The following is a 20,977-nucleotide window of genomic DNA, read 5'->3' as shown; positions in this document are numbered from 1 at the left end:
ACTGTTTTTGTTGGCCAGGAACTGGGAAGGAGCTTAGCTAGGTGGTTCTTTTTTTTTTCTTTTTGAGAGAGTCTCACTTTGTTGCCCAGGCTGGAGTGCTGTGGTGTATAATCTTAGCTCACTGCAACCTCTGCCTCCTGGGTTTCAGTGATTTTCCTGCCTCAGCCTACTGAGTAGTTGGGATTACAGGTGTGGGCCATCATGACCAGCTAATTATTTATTTATTTTTTTAGTAGAGATGGGGTTTTACCTTGTTGGCCAGGCTGGTCTTGAATTCCTGGCTTCAAGTGATCTGTCCACCTTGGACTCCCAAAGTGCTTAGATTACAGGTGTGAGCTAATGTGCCTGGGCATTTTTTTTTTTAAGAGACATAGTCTTCCTCTGTCACCTAGGCAAGAGTGCAGTGGTATAGTCGTGGCTCACTGCAGCCTCCACCTCTGCAGCTTGAGCAGTCCTCCCACCTCAGCCTCCCAAGTAGCTGGGACTACAGACACATGCCACCACACCCAGCTAATTTTGGGATTTTTTTTTTTTTAAGAGATGGGTTTCACTGTGTTGCCCAGGCTGATCTTCAACTCCTAGTCTCAAGTGACTCCCCTGCCTCAGTCTACCAAAGTGCTGGTATTAGGTGTGAGCCATTGCGCCTGGCCAAAGAATTTGTGACCATATCTTAAAACTACCACAGCCCCTTACTGGCAAGGCTAATCCCATTGTATCAGATATAATTTGTTGTATTTTTTTTGGTTAATAATTTGTTGAAATTTGTTTTGAATTTTCTGTTCTGAGATTTTGGCTTAGACTGTAAATGGGTTGGACTGTTACACTAGTTCTTAACCAGTTTTTCAATTAGAAAGGATTTTGGACTTTCTCCTTGTACTCTATGTTACCCGTGTTTCTTCACAGCAAATGTTAGCTGAGAAAGATACTAACTATAGTTTAATAACAAGGTTTCATTTTCAGCAAGAATTTCGCTCTTGTTGCCCAGGCTGAAGTGCAATGGCATGATCTCGGCTCACCGCAACCTCTGCCTCCTGGGTTCAAGCGATTCTCCTGCCTCAGCCTCCCGAGCAGCTGGGATCACATGCATGCGCCACAAAATACAAAATTAGCCACTATGCCCGGCTAATTCTGTATTTTTAGTAGAGACGGGGTTTCACCATGTTGCCCAGGCTGGTCTCAAACTCCCGACCTCAGGTGATCCGCCTGCCTCGGCCTCCCAAAGTGCTGGGATTATAGGCCTGAGCCATTGTGCCCAGCTGGGTCAAAACTTTCATAAATTCATTCTCACACACCTCCCCTGCACTGTGGTACTTCTGGCCAGAGTTATTTTCTTATACTGTTTTATAGTAGTTAAAGAGTATAAATCTTATATATGTGATTTTGTTTGTTTGTTTGTTTTGAGACAGGGTCTCACTCTGTCACCCAGGCTGGAGTGCAGTGGCTTGATCCCAGCTCACTGCATCCTTGACTTCCCAGACTCAAACAATCCTCCTACCTCAGCCTCCCAAGTAGCTGGGACTACAGATGTGCATCACCATGCCTGGCTAATTTTTATATTTTTTGTAAAGACGGAGTTCACCAGATTGCCCAGGCTATATGAATTTTTTTTTTTAAATCTTGTTTTGCTTAGCTGGATGTGGTGGTTCATGATACTCAAGGAAGCTGAGGTGGGAGGATCACTTGAGCCCAGGAATTTGAGACTACAGTGAGCTGTGATCACACTACTGCACCCCAGCCTGGGTGACGAGACTGTCTCAAAAAAATAAAAATCCGATTCAGGCAGCAGAGATAGAAAAAGAAAATCTTGTTTCGCTTAGAAGAATAAAGACAAAAAAGAGAGCCTGTAGTAAATATATCATTTAATTACCTTTCTTAGGGCAGGTCAGATTTGAGTCTATTCCAATTAAATGTCATGTTAAAAATTGAAAATGATGGTTGGCAGACATGGAGTACAGTACCAATATTGATTCTGTCTCCTATCTGTCTCTTTAAAACTGTTGTCATGGTAATGGTCTACTTATGCGTCATATGTATTGAAAGTTGGTTGTTTTTTGAGACAAAGTCTCACTCTGTCACCCAGGCTGGAGTGCATTGGCATGGCCTCAGCTCACTGCAACCTCCAGCTCCCTGGTTCAAGCAATTTTCCTGCCTCATCTCCCTGAGTAGCTGGGATTACAGGCAGGGGCCACCACACATGGCTAGTTTTTGTATTTTTAGTAGAGATGGGATTTCACTGTGTTGGCCAGGCTGGTCTCGAACTCCTGACCTTGTGATCCGCCCTCCTCAGCCTCCCAAAGTGCTGAGATTACAGGCGTGAGCCACCGCACCTGGCCTGAAAGTTTTATGTAGTCTACAGCTCTAGTAAGTCAAGTAACTCATAGAAATTGGGAGCATTTCAGATTTTGCAATTTAAAATATACAAAGATTCTAAACATAGAGTTGTTTTGAAAGGAGTGACATGTGTTGAAGTTTTAAACACTATTCTGTATTAAATCCTTAGAGTTTTTTGACGGGCTATTGATGAAGATTCACCCAAACAGGAAGTTTACAAAAACGCTTGCGCTAAATGTTAATTTTCAGCTACAGTATCTATATCTGTCATCATTTCCTGAGATTGTGAATGCTGCAAATGCCCCTTGTGGATAGCTCTGGGAAACTATTGTGTTTCTCTGCATTTATTTTCCCCCTTTTTGTTTGGATGCTTAAAATATCCGCGAAAATAGCATCCATGTAATCTAAGAGTTGATTTTGTCAACACTGTGCTGTTTCATTTAAAGTGAGACTTTTTCCTGTGTATCTAAATTTGATATGTTCTTTAAGAAAAGATGTATAAAGCTAATTTTGAGTAATGGAGACCTAAATTTTTAACAGAAGTATTTTTTTTAGTTTGAAACAAAACATGGAGAGTAAAGCATGACCTCTTATTAAATGAGTACGTCTAGGTCTGAGGGAAAAACATGTATGTGTTTTCTATGCTATGCTGAGGCAAGGAGTTTGTAGCTGTGGAGTCTGTCATCCTGGCCTACTTATTTTCACTTGAAACTTTCTGTATGGTGCCAAAAGAGTCTTTAGAAAAGCCTAACTTCACTACTGTATGCATATTATAGTTCTAGCAGCAAGACACACACAGCTGCCAGTGCTTCTAGGGTAATGAGACTTTCAAGAACATGAGAAAGGGACAAAAGAGTAGTAAAATCTGTAAGCACATGGAAACCAAGTCAAATCCCCCATAGTATGCCTTTCTGTCTGCCTGCCTGCCTCCCTCTCTCTCCCTCCCTCCTTCCCTTCCTTCCTTCTCCTTCCTCTCCTTCCTACCCTCCTTCTCTCTTTTCTTCCCTCCTTCCCTCTCTCTTTTCCATACCTTCCTTTCCTTTCTTTCTTTCTCTCTCTTCCCTTCTCTTTCTCTTCTTTCTTTCTTTCATGGCCAAGCTAAACTAAAGAAGTAATGAACATACTTTCTTTCCTATTCACAATATTGCTTAAGGTATTCTTTGTATTCTTCTATGTCAGGCATACATTTTTCTGTGTCTAGCAATGTCTACCAGTTTATACTGCTAGGGGAAGGGAAATTGGAATTTCCTGGAATCAGAAAGCTATACATCACCTTGACTTAGCAACTTCAGTGAGAATACCATCTTAACCCAGCTCATAAAAAATAAGTGAATGTTGGCCGGGCGTGGTGGCTCATGCCTGTAATCCCAGCACTTTGGGAGACTAAGGAGCAGAGATCACTCGTGGCCAGGAGTTTGAGACAAGCCTGGCCAACAAGACAAAATCCAATCTCTACTAAAAACACAAAAATTAACCAGGTGTGGTGGTGCGCACCTGTAGGCCCAGCTACTCAGGAGGCTGAGGTGGGAGAATCACTTGAACCCAGGAAGGCAGAGGTTGCAGTGAGCTGAGATTGCACCACTGCACTCTAGCCTGAGTGACAGAGAGAGACTCTGTCTCAAAAAATATATGAATGAATCCTAATTTGCGAATGACCATCCCTGGGAATAGAATTACTGCTAGTCAGGCTTTTTCCAAAAGGTAATAACAAATAATTTGCTTTGTTAGAAAGAACTCCCTATGGTGAGTTGTATTCTTTTCTTAGTAATAACTACAGTGTTGAAGAGAAGATAATTGGAGGAAACGTTCATTCTTTTATTTTCTACCTTTACATTATTGGAATAAAGTAAGAAGCAGGTTTCTGTTGAATTTTGCCATTTGAGAATACTCAAAATGAAAATGAATTAATGCAATCCCTGACAGAGACATTAGTTACTGGTCTGTAGAAGTTAGTAACAATTCAGAGGTCTTTAAGTTACCTACTGCTGCTATCTCAGCCATCTGCCCAGGAATGGTCTGAGTGACAGTGGATGTCCCCCAGCTGGCAGCCCTGAATTACTACTTAGCTGGCCAGGATGAGCAGAAGTTGCTAGACTTGTCATCTCTCCACCCCAGTGAGGAAGTAAGATGGGCTATTGCTGATGTCAGAAATGCACTTTAAGGAAACAAACAAAAAACCTGGCTACATCTTTTTATCTCCTAGGAATTCAGTATTGGAGAACAGGCCGACATCCAGCTTACTAATCTTTGTAGTGATCTTCATGTTAGACATTCAGTTGATAATAGGCATAAACATGTAGAGAGATGAATGAACTTCAAGGTAGATGCCACCCAAAATCAAGATGGGAACACAGATGTTATTGAAAAACTGTCAGAAGGTTAAAATTCTTCTTTGGGTAATGACAGGGACCAACCTCAACATCTAGAAAAAAAGCCAAACATAGCTACATGGGCCTAGCATTATATCAAATGTTATAAAGACTTCTGTAGTCTGTAATTAGAAACCACTGAAAGACAGCCCAAGTATCCTGGAAAACAGCTACAGTCGTCAAATTGTTCATGACATTTATTCAGAAGATGCTGATTGGTTCATGGAAAGAGATAATAATGCATATTTCCTATTAGACATCTTGACATCACTGTTTTCAAACTATGAGCCTTAAGAACCCATTTCCTTACAGAGATTGAAGCTCTGTGGAAAACAAAGCTGTGTAAGTGGAAGAGCAGGATATGAACTGAACAAATTATCCTCAGAGTGATTTGGTACTGGTATTATAACAATTATTCTCTTACAGAGGTTCCAGGTTTCTGTTCGGATCTTGCTGTTTGTATTCTTGACCTTACAACAGTGTGTAAATTAGACTGACTTGTATGTATGTTATCTTCATCTACATGGTTATTTTGGTTATCAACCTGCCTTATTGAGGTGTCAGTAAAACAAATAAGAATGCAGATCCAAAGATAAAATGTATAACATAAGAAGGAACTTCTGCATCTCTGATACAGAACACCATGTCCCACTGGGGAATTATTTGTATATGAACACTTCATACTTAAAATCTCTCATATGACTGACTGTAACCTGAAGCTTTAAATGAGCTATGAAGTCTGTTAAAATACATTTTTTTTTTTTGAGATGTTGTTTCGCTCCTGTTACCCAGTCTGGAGTGCAATGGCGCGATCTCAGCTCACCGCAACCTCCGCCTCCTGGGTTCAAGTAATTCTCCTGCCTCAGCCTCCTGAGTAGCTGGGATTACAGGCATGCGCCACCATGCCCAGCTAATTTTTGTACTTTCAGTAGAGACAGCATTTTGCCATGTTGGCCAGGCTCGTCTCAAACTCCTGACCTCAAGTGATCTACCTAATGGTGATCCGGGCCTAAAATACATTTTTGATACAGTAACATAAGTGAACAATAAATATATTTTAAATGGTTGTCAGATAGAGGTACTAAAGAGATACGATTTCCTGTTATTGACCACTTGTATTAACTGAATAAATTAGTAAGAAAACAAATGATGCTAAACTGCTTTAAAGAAAAATTTAGCGGAAATTGCCAGGCGCCGTGGCTCACACCTGTAATCCCAGCACTTTGGGAAGCCGAGGCAGGTGGATCACCTGAGATCAGGAGTTCGAGATCAGCCTGGCCAACATGGTGAAACCCCGTGTCTACCAAAAATACAAAAAGTAGCTGTATGTGGTGGTGCATGCCTGTAGTCCCTGCTATTCGGGAGGCTGAGGCATGAGAATGGCTTGAACCTGGGAGGTGGAGGTGTGCTGAGATTGTGCCACACTGCTCCAGCCTGGGCAACAGAGCAAGACTCTATCATAAAAAAAAAAAAGAAAAAGAGAGAAAAATTTAGAAGGAACTTGTGTTGGTCATCGTTTTCAACTCAAAACATGAGTTTGCATCCACAGTACAACAGATGAACCAAACTTCCCCTGACATTCCCATACAAGTGTTTTGTCAAATGAAGTTTTATTTTGCCTATTTTTGATTAACGATATCTCTTCCAGAAAAAGGTAGAATTAGAAATGATAGTTGTTTAAGGTATACTAATAAAACCACATTTTGAAATTAACATGGGCTTAAACTGTATGATATACTTGGTTCTCATTAGTGGTGTTTATTCGAATTAATAATATTTGCAGGGAAGAAAGGTCTTAAAGTTAGATGTTTAATATGTGGCATTTTCTTACATTTTGTCTACATTAAAGATAATTATCATTGGCACTAATTTACATTTTTATTTTGCAGTCTCTTGTTTTCAGCAGCCACTGTAAAGCAGTGAGTGGCTACTCAGACCAGATCGTCCATCAGCAGAGATCAGCTACCTCCTCGCTGCGTCGCTGCCTGCTCACTGAGCTGCCGTCTTTTTTGTGTGTGGCCAGCCCACGAGTAAGTCCCCCAGGAGGGAAGAGATGAAATATTTGGTAATAGGAGGAATAAACCAATTTTTAAGGGATTTATTTCTTAAACAGAATTGTTTTAAGCCGTTTGGCCTTTAAGAAACATATAAATTCTAGTATTTTAGAAGGTGGGCATTTGTGGTTCTGGCCTTCCCCAGACAACACTTAAAGTCACCTTCATTTGTTGATATAAGAGTAATTGTATGGTAGATAGCTTCTTTTCATTTAGCCAGGAGCTCTATAGTGGGAATAAGCCATCTCTCAGGTAGAATATATATCACCCAACAGTAGGGTCAAGGGAGAGAGAGCCATTTGTCACCTGTGTTGAGGTTTTTGAGGGTTTTAATAGGAGGGGGTCAGATTGGTAAGGACGGTGGCGGGGGTGGGGAGATTTGATCCCATCATATCACCTCAGTACAGTCTCCAAATAACAAAAGGAAATACAACACTCTAGCATCAAGAACCTTCTCATTGTGTTTTCTTGCTTTCGTAAGCAGCCTCACTTGGACTATCATTCACATGTCTGTTCCATCTGAAAAGAGTTGTGTCTTCTTTGCTGTTCAGCATTTATCCACTGTTATTTGCAGACTGGGGTTAGTTTCTGTTGTGGTTTTAACTTTGAGCAGTTGTCTGCTTCCTTCCTAATGCCCTGTTTATCAAATAGAGCGCTCTTGCCATTGCTGACAGGCATTGCTGCAAAGACACTAATTGGCACACTGAGATTATTTTCTTTGCCTACATCTTCCATCCTCTTTTTTTTTTTTGAGACAGAGTTTTGGTCTTGTTGCCCAGGCTGGAGTGCAATGGCACGATCTCGGCTCACCACAACCTCTGCCTCCCAGATTCAAGCGATTCTCCTGCCTCAGCCTCCTGAGTAGCTGGGATTACAGATACTGGCATGTGCCACCATGCCCAGCTAATTTTTTGTATTTTTAGTAGGGATGGGGTTTCTCCATGTTGTTCAGGCTGGTCTCGAACTCCTGCCCTCAGGTGATCCACCCATCTTGGCCTCCCAAAGTGCTGGGATTACAGGTATGAGCCACCACGCCCAACCCCATCCTCTTTTTTTATCCATGTTAATCAGAGCCAAAGAAAAGATCTACAAAGAAGGGAAATACTTAAACTGTGGCCAGATTCTGTGGTTAGAGCAAAGAACAAATTTCTCTCTTTCTAGTTCGTTTCCTTTTGCTCCCAGAGGAACTTTCAGTTAGTCAGGAAGCTCTAAGAGGTTGACATTTTTTACCCTTCTATGTTTTTCTCTTGTTTCTCCACTCAGCAAGTATACTGTTTTTTTGTTTGAATATTTGTTTATTTGTTTTAATGTTTTTGAGACAGGGTCTCTGTCACCCAGCCTGGAGTGCAGTGGCATGATATCAGCTTGCTGTAACCTTGACCTCCTGGGCTCAAGTGATCCTCCCACCTTAGTCTCCCAAGTAGATGGGACTACAGGTGCGCACCACCACTCCTGGCTGCTTTTTAAATTTTTTGTAGAGATGAGGTTTCACCATGTTGCCCACAGTGTTCTTGAACTCCTGAGTTCAAATGATCCGCCCGCCTCGGCCTCCCAAAGTGCTGGGATCACAGATGTGAGCCACCGTACCCGGCCTGTTTCACATTTCTATTCAAAGAAGAGGGAAACTTTTTCTATCTTCCTTGTTAATATTTTTCTACCATTATTTTTTATCAAATTGCGTTCTTTTTTCAGTTTATCAAAAGACAGAATCTGACGGGGACCCCTAAAAAGATGATGAATCCTGTTGACTGAATACCTGCCTAGGTTTCTTTCTGCTGCTCCTGTGCTATATGAATTTAATTCCCTTATCACTGTCAACTTTGGTTTATATTGGCTCTCCAGAAAGTATTTGGATTTTGTACATATCCTGTTCTTCCAAGGTATTCTTGGTCTTAGAAGCTTAAGTTGATGCAGGTAAATGGACTTTTTCTAGGAAGCATTTAAAGCCAGGTGCTTCCATAGAAGGCAGTCTTCAGTCTTTCATGGTTGTGTGGTTGGTTTTGTTCTCTTAGTATGACAGATGAATACCAAGAGACCTAATAAGAGGAAGTTTAGGCTTCTGAGAGAGCCATATTAAGTCTTTTTAACTTCTCCTATTCCCAATGTTTTGTTTTTTTTTGGTGGTGGTGGTGGTGGTTTGAGATGGGGTCTCGCTTTGTCACCCAGACTGGAGTGCAGTGACACAATCTTGGTTGACTACAACCTTCGCCTCCCAGGTTCAAGCGATTCTTGTGCCTGAGCCTCCCAAGTAGCTGGTATTACAGGCACGTGCCATCACGCCCAGCTAATTTTTGTGTTTTTAGTAGAGACAGGGTTTCACCAATTTGTCAGGCTGGGCTCAAACGCTTGACCTCATGTGATTCCCCTGTCTCAGCCTCCCAAAGTGCTGGGATTACAGGCCTGAGCTATCAGGCCTGGTCTGTTCCCAGTATTTTAAAGAGCCAATAAAGATGAACTTTCTTGGCTTGTAATTGTATTTATATGTTGACATGAATATTCTTCATTTGTGACCACTAGGAGCTCCCCAGATCTCTATAGCCTACGACTCTCAAGAATAGTCCCACTCCCTCACACATCCATGCCCCATCTATACTACTTCAGTATTGTTTTTAGAGGAGCCAGAAATCACAGCTAACATGCCTGCTGCTGCTATTTCTCTAAAGAAAAGTAAATGTAGCTTGAGGAAAACTCTAATAGCTGTAAACCTGTGTTGACAAGTCAGGAGCAGGAGAAAACTTTAATCATTTGCCTGAAAGGCTGCTCCTTTCCCACTTACCCTCCCCACTTTTTGTAGAGTTTCTTTACATAGCATGTGCTAAACCTGAAAATGGGAATAAGTATACCATGATTAGGAGAACAGGAAGAAGAGTTTAGATATTTCTGAATATTTCATACACAAATACACATCTTTTACCTTTCAGAACAGTCCTAGGGATTCAGCTCAGTGAATAAGGCAAAATTTCATGAGATACCTTAATTATCTTATATTGACTTCTAACCCACATTTGTACTGGGGAGAGAGAAACTAATGTCCTTTGAAACCTAAACCCTGGCCTTGAATTAGGCAAATTAATTTCTCTGACACGTGCTATGAAAACTTTAGGGTCAGTTCAGGAAGAACTGTGCCATTATGGAAGGAATTATAGGAGCTGTTTATCATTAGCTGAGGAAATAATTCTGCAGGGTTAATAAATTAAGACTCTGGAAATTCTTCTTACTAAAATACTGCAGTGCTTGGAGCGGTTACGCTTCCTTCAGCTAGAACAGGAACATACATGTCCTCTGGAAGGACGCGCTGAACGCTTAAGGAGGCAGCCCCTGAAGGTACTGTAGTTTCAGAGGTAAATGAAGCAAGAAAAGGGTCAGCTCATGTAGGATGAGAACGAGTATGCATTTTTCGTGGGTAGGGAAGAATTGTATGTCATGCTTCATCTCCCCCTGCTTCTGATCAAATCAGAAGGCCACTTGGGGTTAGCAGAAGAGAGAGAGGCTATGTGGGATACAGCTGACTTAGAAATCAGGATTTATTCTAAGTAGATTGGACATTTTTGCCCTCTTTTGTACTTTACAAGTACATTGCTTACATACTTACAGCATGACATTGTATGATTCTGCATATATTAATATCTTGATCCTGGGCTCCTGGCCAAAGAAGCCTCTCAAAACACTGAAAAATATTTCACTAAGAACAGTGTCTTGCAAACCTCTCAGCATTCATTCCTGGACCTGGAAGGATGTCATCAAATTGAAAAATATATGAAAGTTTATAACTGGAAAAAGATGTTTTGTTTTTAAACTATAAGAGTGCCTAGAAATGAATCTCAGAAAAAACGTTCTTCCTGAGTCTCTGTTCTTTCATGCTGAGATTCTAGCTTTTGGCTTTTCATCTTGAGAATATGAGTTCAGAGTCTTTATGTATAATTCCAATAAAAGTTCTGCATTTTTTTGGTCCATATTTATTTGCCCATGCTCATGTATTAGTGGCAAAAATGAGTAAGTTGGAAGCAAGAAAACAAGTTCCTCCTTTTTTAACTTTTTTTTTTTTTTTGAGATAGAGGCTTACTCTGTTGCCCAGGCTGGAGTGCAGTGGCACAATCTTGGCTCATTGCAACCTTTGCCTCCTAGGTTCAAGCCATTCTTGTGCCTCAGCCTCCCAGCTATCTGGGATTACAGGTGCACACCACATTGCCAGGCTGATTTTTGTGTTTTTTATAGAGATGGGGTTTTGACTGTTGGCCAGGCTATTCGCGAACTCCTGATCTCAAGCGATCTACCGTCTCGGCCTCCCAAAGTGCTGGCATTACAGGCATGAGCCACCATGCCTGGCCAAAAACAAGCTCCTTGTGGAGAAGATAAGGTGATAGGAGTTTCTAGTACTGTTTGGATAAACTATTTTTGTTGTGAACTGGTTTTGGAACTCCAGGCCCAGTTTGCTGTGACCCTCTGTAGTTTTGCATCTGGACCATAGATGGCACTGCTCCCTAGCAAACAGTTCAGCTTCATCTGCAAGCCAGAGTATTCTCTGGTTATTGGTAAATGATGCTCTTTCTGTCACATTGGTACCCTCCAGAGGCACCTGCAGCCCTGTGGTCAGCTAGCTGTTTATATGCCTCAAGGCAGTATTTTTCAGGGTTCAGCTTGAGATGCTGGGGTGCTTGTCAAAAACATAGATCCTCCCACAGTTCTTCTGGGTCAAAATTACACTTTTAATCCGCTTCGAAGGAGGTCCGTATGCATACCAAAACTTGACAGCCATTTCCCTAAAGCTTGATCAACTTGAAAATAGAAAAGTTAATAGCAAGATCCAGTTCCCTCAGTGCCTAACTTCTGCAAAATAATAGAACTACCTAACTAGATAAAGCCGGTGTTTTATGTTCTGATCTCTCCTATACCATGGCCCTTGCTTCTCATACCATTTCTCCCCATGTCTTAGTCTAGCTCTAGGGATCTTCTAAGCAATTCTTATGCAGATTGAGTATCTCTTATCCAATCATGCCAAACCCAGAATGCTCCAATGAGCATTTCCTTTGAGCGTCATGTAGTCACTCATGTAAGTTTTAGATTTTGGAGCATTTTGGATTTTGGATTTTAGATTTTCAGATTAGGGATATTCAACCTGAAATGGGCTTTCAGCATTTTTGTCAGCACGGGCTTGACAGAAAATCACATTTTAACAAAATCCAGCTTTGTCATCTTCAACATACTCCTTACCAGTTGACATCACAGCTATCTGAAAACTGCCTATTAGAGTAGGAATAAATCCAGATCGCCAAAGAAGGATAAAATCTGTTTCTGAATAGGCAGGAGCCCTGTACTCCATTCGGTGAGCAGCAGCTGAGTGTTGTTTGGTTACACCTTGTGGTGAGATAGGAATTTGTGTATAGCCTTTGGCCTAGCCAGGAAACGAATCTGCTACTCTCTGGCAATTGCTTCCTTACCCTCCCCACTCCCTCTTCCCCAGTTTATGAACTGAAAGTTTCTCTTTCATTAGGGTTTGTCAGTCAGCAGCCTGGTCAGGGAAGAGGAGAAAGCTGTTGATAAACTTGGGAGCTTTGCCACAGATATTAAAGATGGCTTCAAATATGCCAGGCCAATATTTTTTAGTTTTTAAATGATGTCTGACTAGCTGCAGCTCCCTTTCTGGCATCACCATCATGCATATGGCTAAGAGAACTTTGCCAAGAACAATAGCAATGAAGGGAGGTGGCAAAATGATCAGATATATATGCATGTAATAAAGTTATTGCTGACCTGGTATCCTGGTTTATCTGCAAAATCCAGCTGTCTTTGGATCTTTAGTTTGTTTGCAGGTTTCATGTTGTAAGAGGTTGGCCTTTTATCTGGAAAAGCTCACTGAGTCATTCATTAGGGACAATTTAGTGTGCCAGAACAAATATTTAAAACCACTAGCCTAAGAACTATCCACATTAGTCTGATTTCAAAGTTGAGGTTCCCAAAAGGCGTAGTGCATATGGACAGTGTGAAAGAGTCATCTCCTGTGAATCTTTAACTGCAGGTTACCGCAGTGCCATTGGATTCTTACTGCAATGACCGAAGTGCGGAATATGAACGGCGAGTTCTGAAGGAAGGAGGGAGTCTGGCAGCCAAGGAGTGTTTGTTGAATGGGGCCCCTGAACTGGCTGCAGACTGGCTGAATCGGCGATCACAGTTCTTCCCAGAGCCAGCTGGAGGTCTGTGGAGCATCAGGCCTCAGAATGGCTGGTCTTTCATCAGGATTCCAGGTGAGTTCTCAATTCTCTTGGAATATGTTCCTTGCTCTGGCAAGGGGAGAACCAGGGAGATACTCCATGTGGTCCTTTCAGATATTTGGAATTTACTGTTCTTGAGGTTTCCATTTCCTCTTTTGCCTTTAGTAATTTATAGGTAAGAATATTAGTAATTTATGATGAGTAGAGAGAGAAATGTTTTTAGATTTGTGCTTAAATACATTTCTTTGACATACTTACAGCCGAGAAAGGAATGCCACTCTTTTTTTTAAAAAAAAAAAAGGTAGAAATAAACTTAGTAGGAAAGGGTCTAGGTCAAATGAGTACTGTTGTCTTGTGCCATTGCCAGTGGAATGAATGAGAATGTCGTCACTCACAGAAAGCCTAGTTTAAGTAGCATAAACAGTGTCCTACATGAAGCACTAGAGATCTGAATGATAACAAGAGGAAAAACAGTGCATTCTGTGCCAAAATACTAGCGGATTCCCAGATCCCCTAGGGTCAAAGTCGAGGGTTGAAAGGAAACTAGGTTTTCATCTTTGCTTTCGTGAGACTTCTTTTAAGGAAACTGAACACAGAAAATTCATAGACTCACGTTCTTTGCTTACATCTGCAGGCAAACTGAAATTGTGGTTTGGAGCTATAGTATTAGTTTTAGTTGTCCAAATTCTGATATTTTGACTATATTCCTTTTACTGGCATGTCATGGAAATAAACTAGAGCTAAGCACTCAAAAGAGGTGTTTTTCTGTCTCTAAGGGATAGAATTCCAGTGGATTCTAGTGTCTTAAGGCCTGGTTTTTCCATTTTATATTAACTTTGTCAAGTGTCAAGGGGTTTGCGCCAGCCTGTTAGTAGCTTAGGAGTACTTTGAGAACTCCAAGATGTCTTTCTGGGTATCTGAAAGCAGTATTACACATGGCCTTGTAGCTGACTTAAAGCACATGAAAGCAGTGAGTGGAAATATATAGTTTGAAAATCAGGGGGGCAACCAAAGTGTAAAGCAAGCCAATCAGGAAACCACAGAATCCCAGGCAAGAGATGAGCACAGGTATTGAAAGAAGCAAGACAGCACCTTATTTCTTATTTCTCCCTTCTTCATTCTGGCTCCTAAGTTCCCATTACAGGAGTAGATGGCTTATTGCTGGCATTGTGGGAATCTCTTGTGGCTTTTCCTGTTCTTTGAAAGAAAAATGGACCTTGTTTAAATAGCAGGAAGCGTCTGAGTTCTTTCTGCATCGATAAAAAGCACCAGTCTCACTGGTTGTTTACTGTGAGAACCAACCAGCTCCTCACCCCATTGTGCTCTGTAGACTAGCTGGGACAGGGCGGGGTTTGGTGGTGTCTCACTGGAACCCTTATTTCATCTCTCTTTCCTATATACTTCTACATTTTCTCTTTCCCTGAGAAGGGTTGCTTCCTAATGCCTTGACAAACTGACCAAAATCTTCTGGGTTTCACACTTTGATTGCTTCGCCATGGTTTCACCAGAAATCTTTAAAAGTCCCCTTTCCTTGGAAAAAGGAGCTATTATTTAATCTTTTGCCGTAATTTTACTGCCATAGGCTACATTCTTTTTATCTCTGAACAGGATCTTTTTTTTTTTTTTTTTTTTTGAGACGAAGTTTCGCTCTTGTTACCCAGGCTGGAGTGCAATGGCACGATCTCAGCTCACCGCAACCTCCGCCCCCTGGGTTCAGGCAATTCTCCTGCCTCAGCCTCCTGAGTAGCTGGGATTACAGGCATGCGCCACCACGCCCGGCTAATATTTTGTATTTTTAGTAGAGACGGGGTTTCACCATGTTGACCAGGATGGTCTCGATCTCTTGACCTCATGATCCACCCGCCTCGGCCTCCCAAAGTGCTGGGATTACAGGCGTGAGCCACCACGCCCAGCCTGAACAGGATCTTATACTGTTGATGGTAAGAACCTATGTCTAAATGAAGGCACTATAAGATTATGCCATAGAATTGAAGGAAAGTTTGTAAGAGAGTAGTATAGGTTTGTTCTTTTCAACATTTTTTAAGCTCCTGTTTTATTTTATTTATTTTTGACACCCAATGATCCATAAAGCTCCTGTTTTAAAGAAGGGGCAGGGCATAGGTTTGACTTAGCAGAATCAGCTGGATTTCCAGGGAATTGTGTTCCTTCTGTCTCTCTATCCTGCTTAGCAACAGATGGACCTCTTGTCCAGTGTAACTTAAGTGGCTGCTAAAAACTTGGCTAATAAATGCCAGTCCCAGAAGTCACTCTAGTGTGTTCAGAGAAAGAAACCTGTTTTTCCTGCATATCTTACTAAGGACAAACAGTTGAGACTGGTTTCCTCCATTTACCATGCTCACCAGCAAATCAGATAGTGTTCACTGCTTAATAAGTCTTTTAAGGCTGTTGCTGAAATGTTTCTTCATAGTCCTTTTCCTTCAGGGCAGTGTACAAAAAAGTCCAGTCCATCCACTTCTCCCTTCCCCACCTACAGGATGACAGGCTGACTGCAGGTACCACTTCTTGTTTCCTTTAGTCACATCAGATTTTTCTCTTTGTAAGCATATGCACATTTTCATGTCTGAGCTTTTCTAATCCTAAGAACAGTTCATTCTGATTAGCAAAGTAAAGTAGATGTGGGAAGCAGGACTGTTTGAAAACCATTGAGTCATGATTTTGAAATTAATTGAAGTTTCTCAAAATTCAGACATAAAACAAATTTGTATATGCATTAATATTTGTGCTGAGAGAGTATATCTAAATGAAGAAGGAAATAAGTAGGCTACAGAAATCTTAAGAACTTAACTTGCCCACTCTCACTCAAGGGCTGAAGAATATATGGTCTTTTTTTTTTTCCACCTTGCTTTGCTTTTAATGAGAACAGAAAGAAATATAATGTCTAAAGCTGATTGGTAGCTTTGTGGTGAATGTTTAAGAGCTATCAAAATCGAGAAACCCCAGGGAATGCAATTACTGGAGAAGGGTAATTGTGTTAAGAGTAAAACCTTAAAAGTTGTTATGAAAGCTTTACTGCCTCCTCAGACTTGGAATTTATATAGTACTCCTTGTCTGGTGCCAGGGAGAGGGCTTAGCAGTCAGTTCTGTCCCAGCTGCAGTCATTTGATTGTGTTGGTAAGGAGACCAACAGAAAGAAGAGCATTTCAATAATCTAAACAGGACCAAACAAAGAGACTGAACAAAGGTGTGTGCCACAGCGTCAGGGAGGGGGTGGTGGGAGGAGACATGGCCTGGCAGCATTCCGAAGGTGGGAAATGGCAGGCTGCAGTGCAGAGGAGTAAACAGCCAGGACCTGTGGCTTTGTAGCAGGAACAGAGTGGCTGATGATTTGTTATGGTGCTGTCAGCACATCCGTTCTTGTTCTTTGTATACAGTAATTGTGCATTTGGCAAATTGTGGTAAGAACAGAGAATGACTGTTGAGAACTTTTGGATTGCTATCAACAGTCAGACTCTGTAGTTCTGAAGAAAAGCCATAGGTTCAAACCCTGAAACTGAGGAGGGACATTGTGTTTTTCCAAAGAGTTTTCTCTTTTACTTTTAGTTGTTAGTTGTCTATAATATCTCCGTCCTTTCTCTCTCCCTTTTTGTGTCCTATGGCCACTTCCACATATACTGTTACCCAACCCCTTAAGCCTAAACTCTTCCCCTCTTAATGGCAGCAATTGTTCAGGGCATGTTTATGGACCAGTCTGCAAACAGGAAGCCCTACTTCCTGAATATGATGGGAGCTAAATGATTCTGACTGAATAAGATGAAAATTTGTGAGTTAAGTGTTCTTTAAAGATCCGTTGCCGAAATGCTTTTCTTGTGAGAAGAGGAAGGAGAAAGCACAAGTTAGTGAGTAAGAGGAGCTTCATTGCAGAGAAACCCAAAGTTTGTCTTTCTGAAAAGCCCTGCTGTCTTTACTGAATTAATATACAGCTAGTGTTAACAACATTTACCAGCCAACCTATTTGCAGTCCTCTAAGAGAGCTAGTTTTTTTTTTTTTTTTTTTTTTTTAAGGGTAGTGGGGCTGGGTACTGTGGCTCACGCCTATAATTTCAGCACTTTAGGAGGCTGAGGCGGGAGGATCCCTTGAGGCCAAGAGTTCAAGACCAGCCTAGGTAATATGGCAATACCCTGCTCTACAAAACACAGAAACAAAATTAACAGGGTGTGGTAGCTCACTTGTAGTCCAAGCTACTCAGGAGGCTGAAATGGGAGAATCACTTGAGCCTAGGATGTTGAGACAGCAGTGAGGTGGGATTGCACCACTGCATTCCAGCCTGAGTGACAGAGTGAGACCCTGTCTTGAAAAAGAGACAAAAAGAGAGTGATTATAAAGCTATGTTTGTTTGCTTTTCTCCAAAGGCTAGTAGAATACATTCTCAGTGCTTTCAGGATGTAGACAATCACAGAACTAGCAGAAACAGTTATCTAGAGATAGGATGAACAAAGAAAAAACAAATTTTTTAGGTCAATTAACAGCAGATTGACGTAGATGTTACCCATAGATATCCATGTCTATCTGGTGTTTTCCGAGTAAGGATGTGGAACAGGGATACTTTTAAATGCCTTAAGAGCTCATGTCTGATTGAAAGTTGTCAGGGAATCTATATTTCCCCTCTTCAGGTATTTCTTCCCAGGGCACTGCTGGGGTCTTGGATCTTTTCAGGGCTTTGAATTCGTCCTTTAGAGCACTTTCCTGATCTCATGATGCCAGGCATCTTGGTTATAATAATTGTGGTTGCATACAGCTTTGCAGTGAGTGTTTTTGTTGCTTCAATTAAATACAGTTTCCCCCTTCCCCCCTTTTCTTCTTCCCAGGCAAGGAGAGCCTCATCACTGACAGTGGAAAGCTGTATGCCCTTGATGTCCTGCTGACTCGGCTCAAGTCTCAAGGGCATAGGGTCCTCATCTACTCCCAGATGACCAGGATGATAGACCTGCTGGAGGTAGGAGAAGGAACCTTGGGGACCTAGAACACCTTGACATTTAATTTGTAGGAATCAGATGTCCATGACTAATGTCAGTCCTGCTTAATGGGAACCCCAAAACTCCCTTTTTTCTTGTTTTTCCTTTTTTTTTTTTTTTTTTGAGACAGTCTCTCACTCTGTCACCCAGGCTGGATTGCAGTGATGTGATCTTGGCTCTGCCGCCTCTGCCTCCTGGGTTCAAGTAATTCTGCCTCAGTCTCCTGAGTAGCCGGGGTTACAGGTGTGCACCACCACACCCAGCTCTTTTTTTTTTTTTTTTTTTCTATTTTTAGTAGAGATGAGGTTTCGCCATATTAGCCAGGCTGGTCTTGAACTCCTGGCCTCAAGTGATCCACCCACCTCAGCCTCTCAAAGTGCTGGGATTACAGGCATGAGCCACCACAAACAGCCTCTAAAACTCCTTTTTTTGATTTTACAATCTATAAAGGGAGCAGAATTAGTTCCTGGCATGGGGAGTGTTTGAAGGACTTCTATCCCCTTCCCTATACCAATGAAATAGAACACTCCTTACAGCCTTCTTTTACTAGGGAAGAAATTTCTTAATTTTAAAGTAAGTCACAGCCTAGGAATCTGAAATTATGTATAGAAAACAAGATAAAAGATTAGTTCTCTATTTAAAAAAACAGAGAGCAGCTGTTCAACCTAAGTTAATGTAGTGATTCTCAACTTGACTACGTATTGCGATCACCTGAGAAGATTTAAAAACAATATGGATGTTTAGTCCCGTTCGCAGAGATTCTTATTTATTACATTTCAAATGAGGCCTAGGCATTAGGATATTTAAAAACCCCTGGGGTGCTTCTATTATGCAACCAGGCTTGACAGCTAAAAAGTTAGTAGATACATAAGATATAACTGTGCAAGGCAACTTTTGTTTCTTTAATTGCTTCTTTGTTGAGGTTTTTTTTCTTACTTTCTTGTCTGAGTGGTAACTTATTTTTTAAGGGACAGGAAGTCACACACCTAGAAATAAGAGCGAAAATGAGAACAGATAATCTCAAATTAGTAGAGTAAGTTTTTATGTAAAGAAAGTTTGAGAGACAAAAGCACCTGATTGTCAGAAGTACATAAATATTCTCATGTTTTTATATATGAGAATACCCTCGCCGTGCTACACCAGGGAATAGTAATAAGTGAGTGGAAATTGTACTGTTATTATCCTTATCTAGGAATAAAGCAATAGTGACCATATCAGTACAGAAGGAATGAAGGCTAACAATAAAGAAGGTTTTCAGGCTTTTTGGAAACCAAGATTGGGTTGTTGAATTTTGCAGTAAGTTTATCTGAATTCAGTGGCAGATTCGTTTTAATAATCTGGCAACTTACTTTAGGAAGAGACATAACACATGATTTTTGGGGTCAGTTTCACCACTAAATCTTAGGTTTCATAGCCTCTCAAATGCTATTGACAGGCTAAACTATCTGGTTTATATTATGAGTAGACCACTTATTCCTACATGGTGGAAGTGCTTATGAGTGAGTGTAAGTCACCATAAGAGAGGTGATTAAGCCATTGTGTTTGATTAAATATTAACTATGTTAAAAGTCCTAACAGCAGTAATCCAAAATAAAAAGATGCCTGCATGTTTAGTGTTCTCTTCAAACAAATGATGCCAGCAGCCAGAAACACCATGAGCAACTTTTCTTGCAGTGGGGCTTTTTTTAGGTAAAGTGCACTTTCCTTGTCCTCAAGAGGCAGGGAAAGTATAGCTAAAGTAATGATCTTCAGCTGCTGACAATGATAAAAAAACAGTATCCCAAGGATACTAGTAAGGGACATAATGATATTTCTTTTCCAAGACTATAGTCTTATATGTTGATTCATATTAAAGGGAAATTCCAAGGGAATGTGATTGAGCAATCAAGTAAGCTAGCTTTGGCAGGTGAAGGTGTGGTTTAAGTTGGATACAGCCTATATTTTAGTCCTTCCCTCAGTATTTCACACACTTCTAGGTTCTCATTAAATATTACTAACATAAGTAATTCAGAATATGATAAGTTTTGTTCAGGATAAGTGCTGTAAACTCTACCCACCAGGATCACTTCCTCTCTGTCTATAATCCAACAGTTATTTTTGGGTTATGGACCTAGATGGTAGGTTTCGCAAACAAGCAGCTTGAGAACCTCGCTAAATGTAGATGCATTTCTAAGGGGAATTCCAAATTAGGGAAATGCAAATTCCAAGCCTGAATTCCACAACTGCTGATATTCCTTAGCCATATGTATAATATGCATCTTGGATGCTGAAGCCAGAAAATGTTGCAGCTATTTATATGTTTTAAAAACTAAAACGAAACTTTTGTCTAGTTTCCTTAATACTACACTAATGGTTCTTCATTATATTTTCTTAAAGTTTATTCATTTTTAATTTGTTTTAATATTATCCACTCAAATGAAGCATATTCTATATTCCAGGAGATTAGTACTGACATAGAATTTGATTATGAGCCTGGAATTACAATGCCCACAGTGTTTACCATATGTCTAATCATTGATGGAAATGTAAACATATTGTACATCTTGAGATAGTGCAGCACTAGGTCTGCATTTTTTTTTTATCTTTGAAAGAGTGTTTTTCAGTCACTTTAATAATAGAAACTCTGAGTATTAACATTCATTAAAGCCATGTTTCAGCATTAAAGCATGACCTGATACATGATCTTGCACTGGCACCTTCTGAATAGATGCTTTCCATAGAGTATACTTGACCTTAAGAAAAAGCACAAACTTCAGTTTCAAAATGTTAGTTGTTATGCCAGGTGCAGTGGCTCACACCTGTAATCCCGGCATTTTGGGAGGCTGAGGCAGGCGGATCACCTGAGGTCAGTAGTTCAAGAACAGCCTGGCCAACATGGTGAAACTTCATTTCTACTAAAAATACAAAAATTAGCCGGGCATGGTGGTGGGTGCCTATAATCCCAGCTACCCAGGTTGCTGAGGCAGGAGAATCTCTTGAACCTAGGAGGCAGAGGTTGCAGTGAGCTGAGATCGTGCCATTGCACTCCAGCCTGGGTGAC

General features: G+C 41.0%; 1 protein-coding gene across 3 annotated transcripts in view; it reads left to right on the top strand.

The window, feature by feature from the left end:
- The window catches only part of INO80 (INO80 complex ATPase subunit), a 111,872-nt gene that overhangs the window by 52,305 nt on the left and 38,590 nt on the right, over positions 1 to 20,977 (top strand). For all 3 annotated transcript variants that reach the window (XM_012462465.3, XM_012462466.3, XM_012462462.3), the window contains 3 exons: positions 6,590 to 6,730; positions 12,771 to 12,996; positions 17,791 to 17,918. In XM_012462465.3, coding sequence (XP_012317888.1) covers positions 6,590 to 6,730; positions 12,771 to 12,996; positions 17,791 to 17,918 — 495 coding nt within the window. The remainder of the gene's footprint in view (positions 1 to 6,589; positions 6,731 to 12,770; positions 12,997 to 17,790; positions 17,919 to 20,977) is intronic.

Source organism: Aotus nancymaae, unplaced genomic scaffold (genome assembly GCF_030222135.1).
Source record: "Aotus nancymaae isolate 86718 unplaced genomic scaffold, 86718_ANA_hifiasm-v0.15.2.pri h1tg000011l, whole genome shotgun sequence".
NCBI lineage: Eukaryota > Metazoa > Chordata > Mammalia > Primates > Aotidae > Aotus > Aotus nancymaae.
This window is presented reverse-complemented; position numbering and strand designations above follow the sequence as displayed.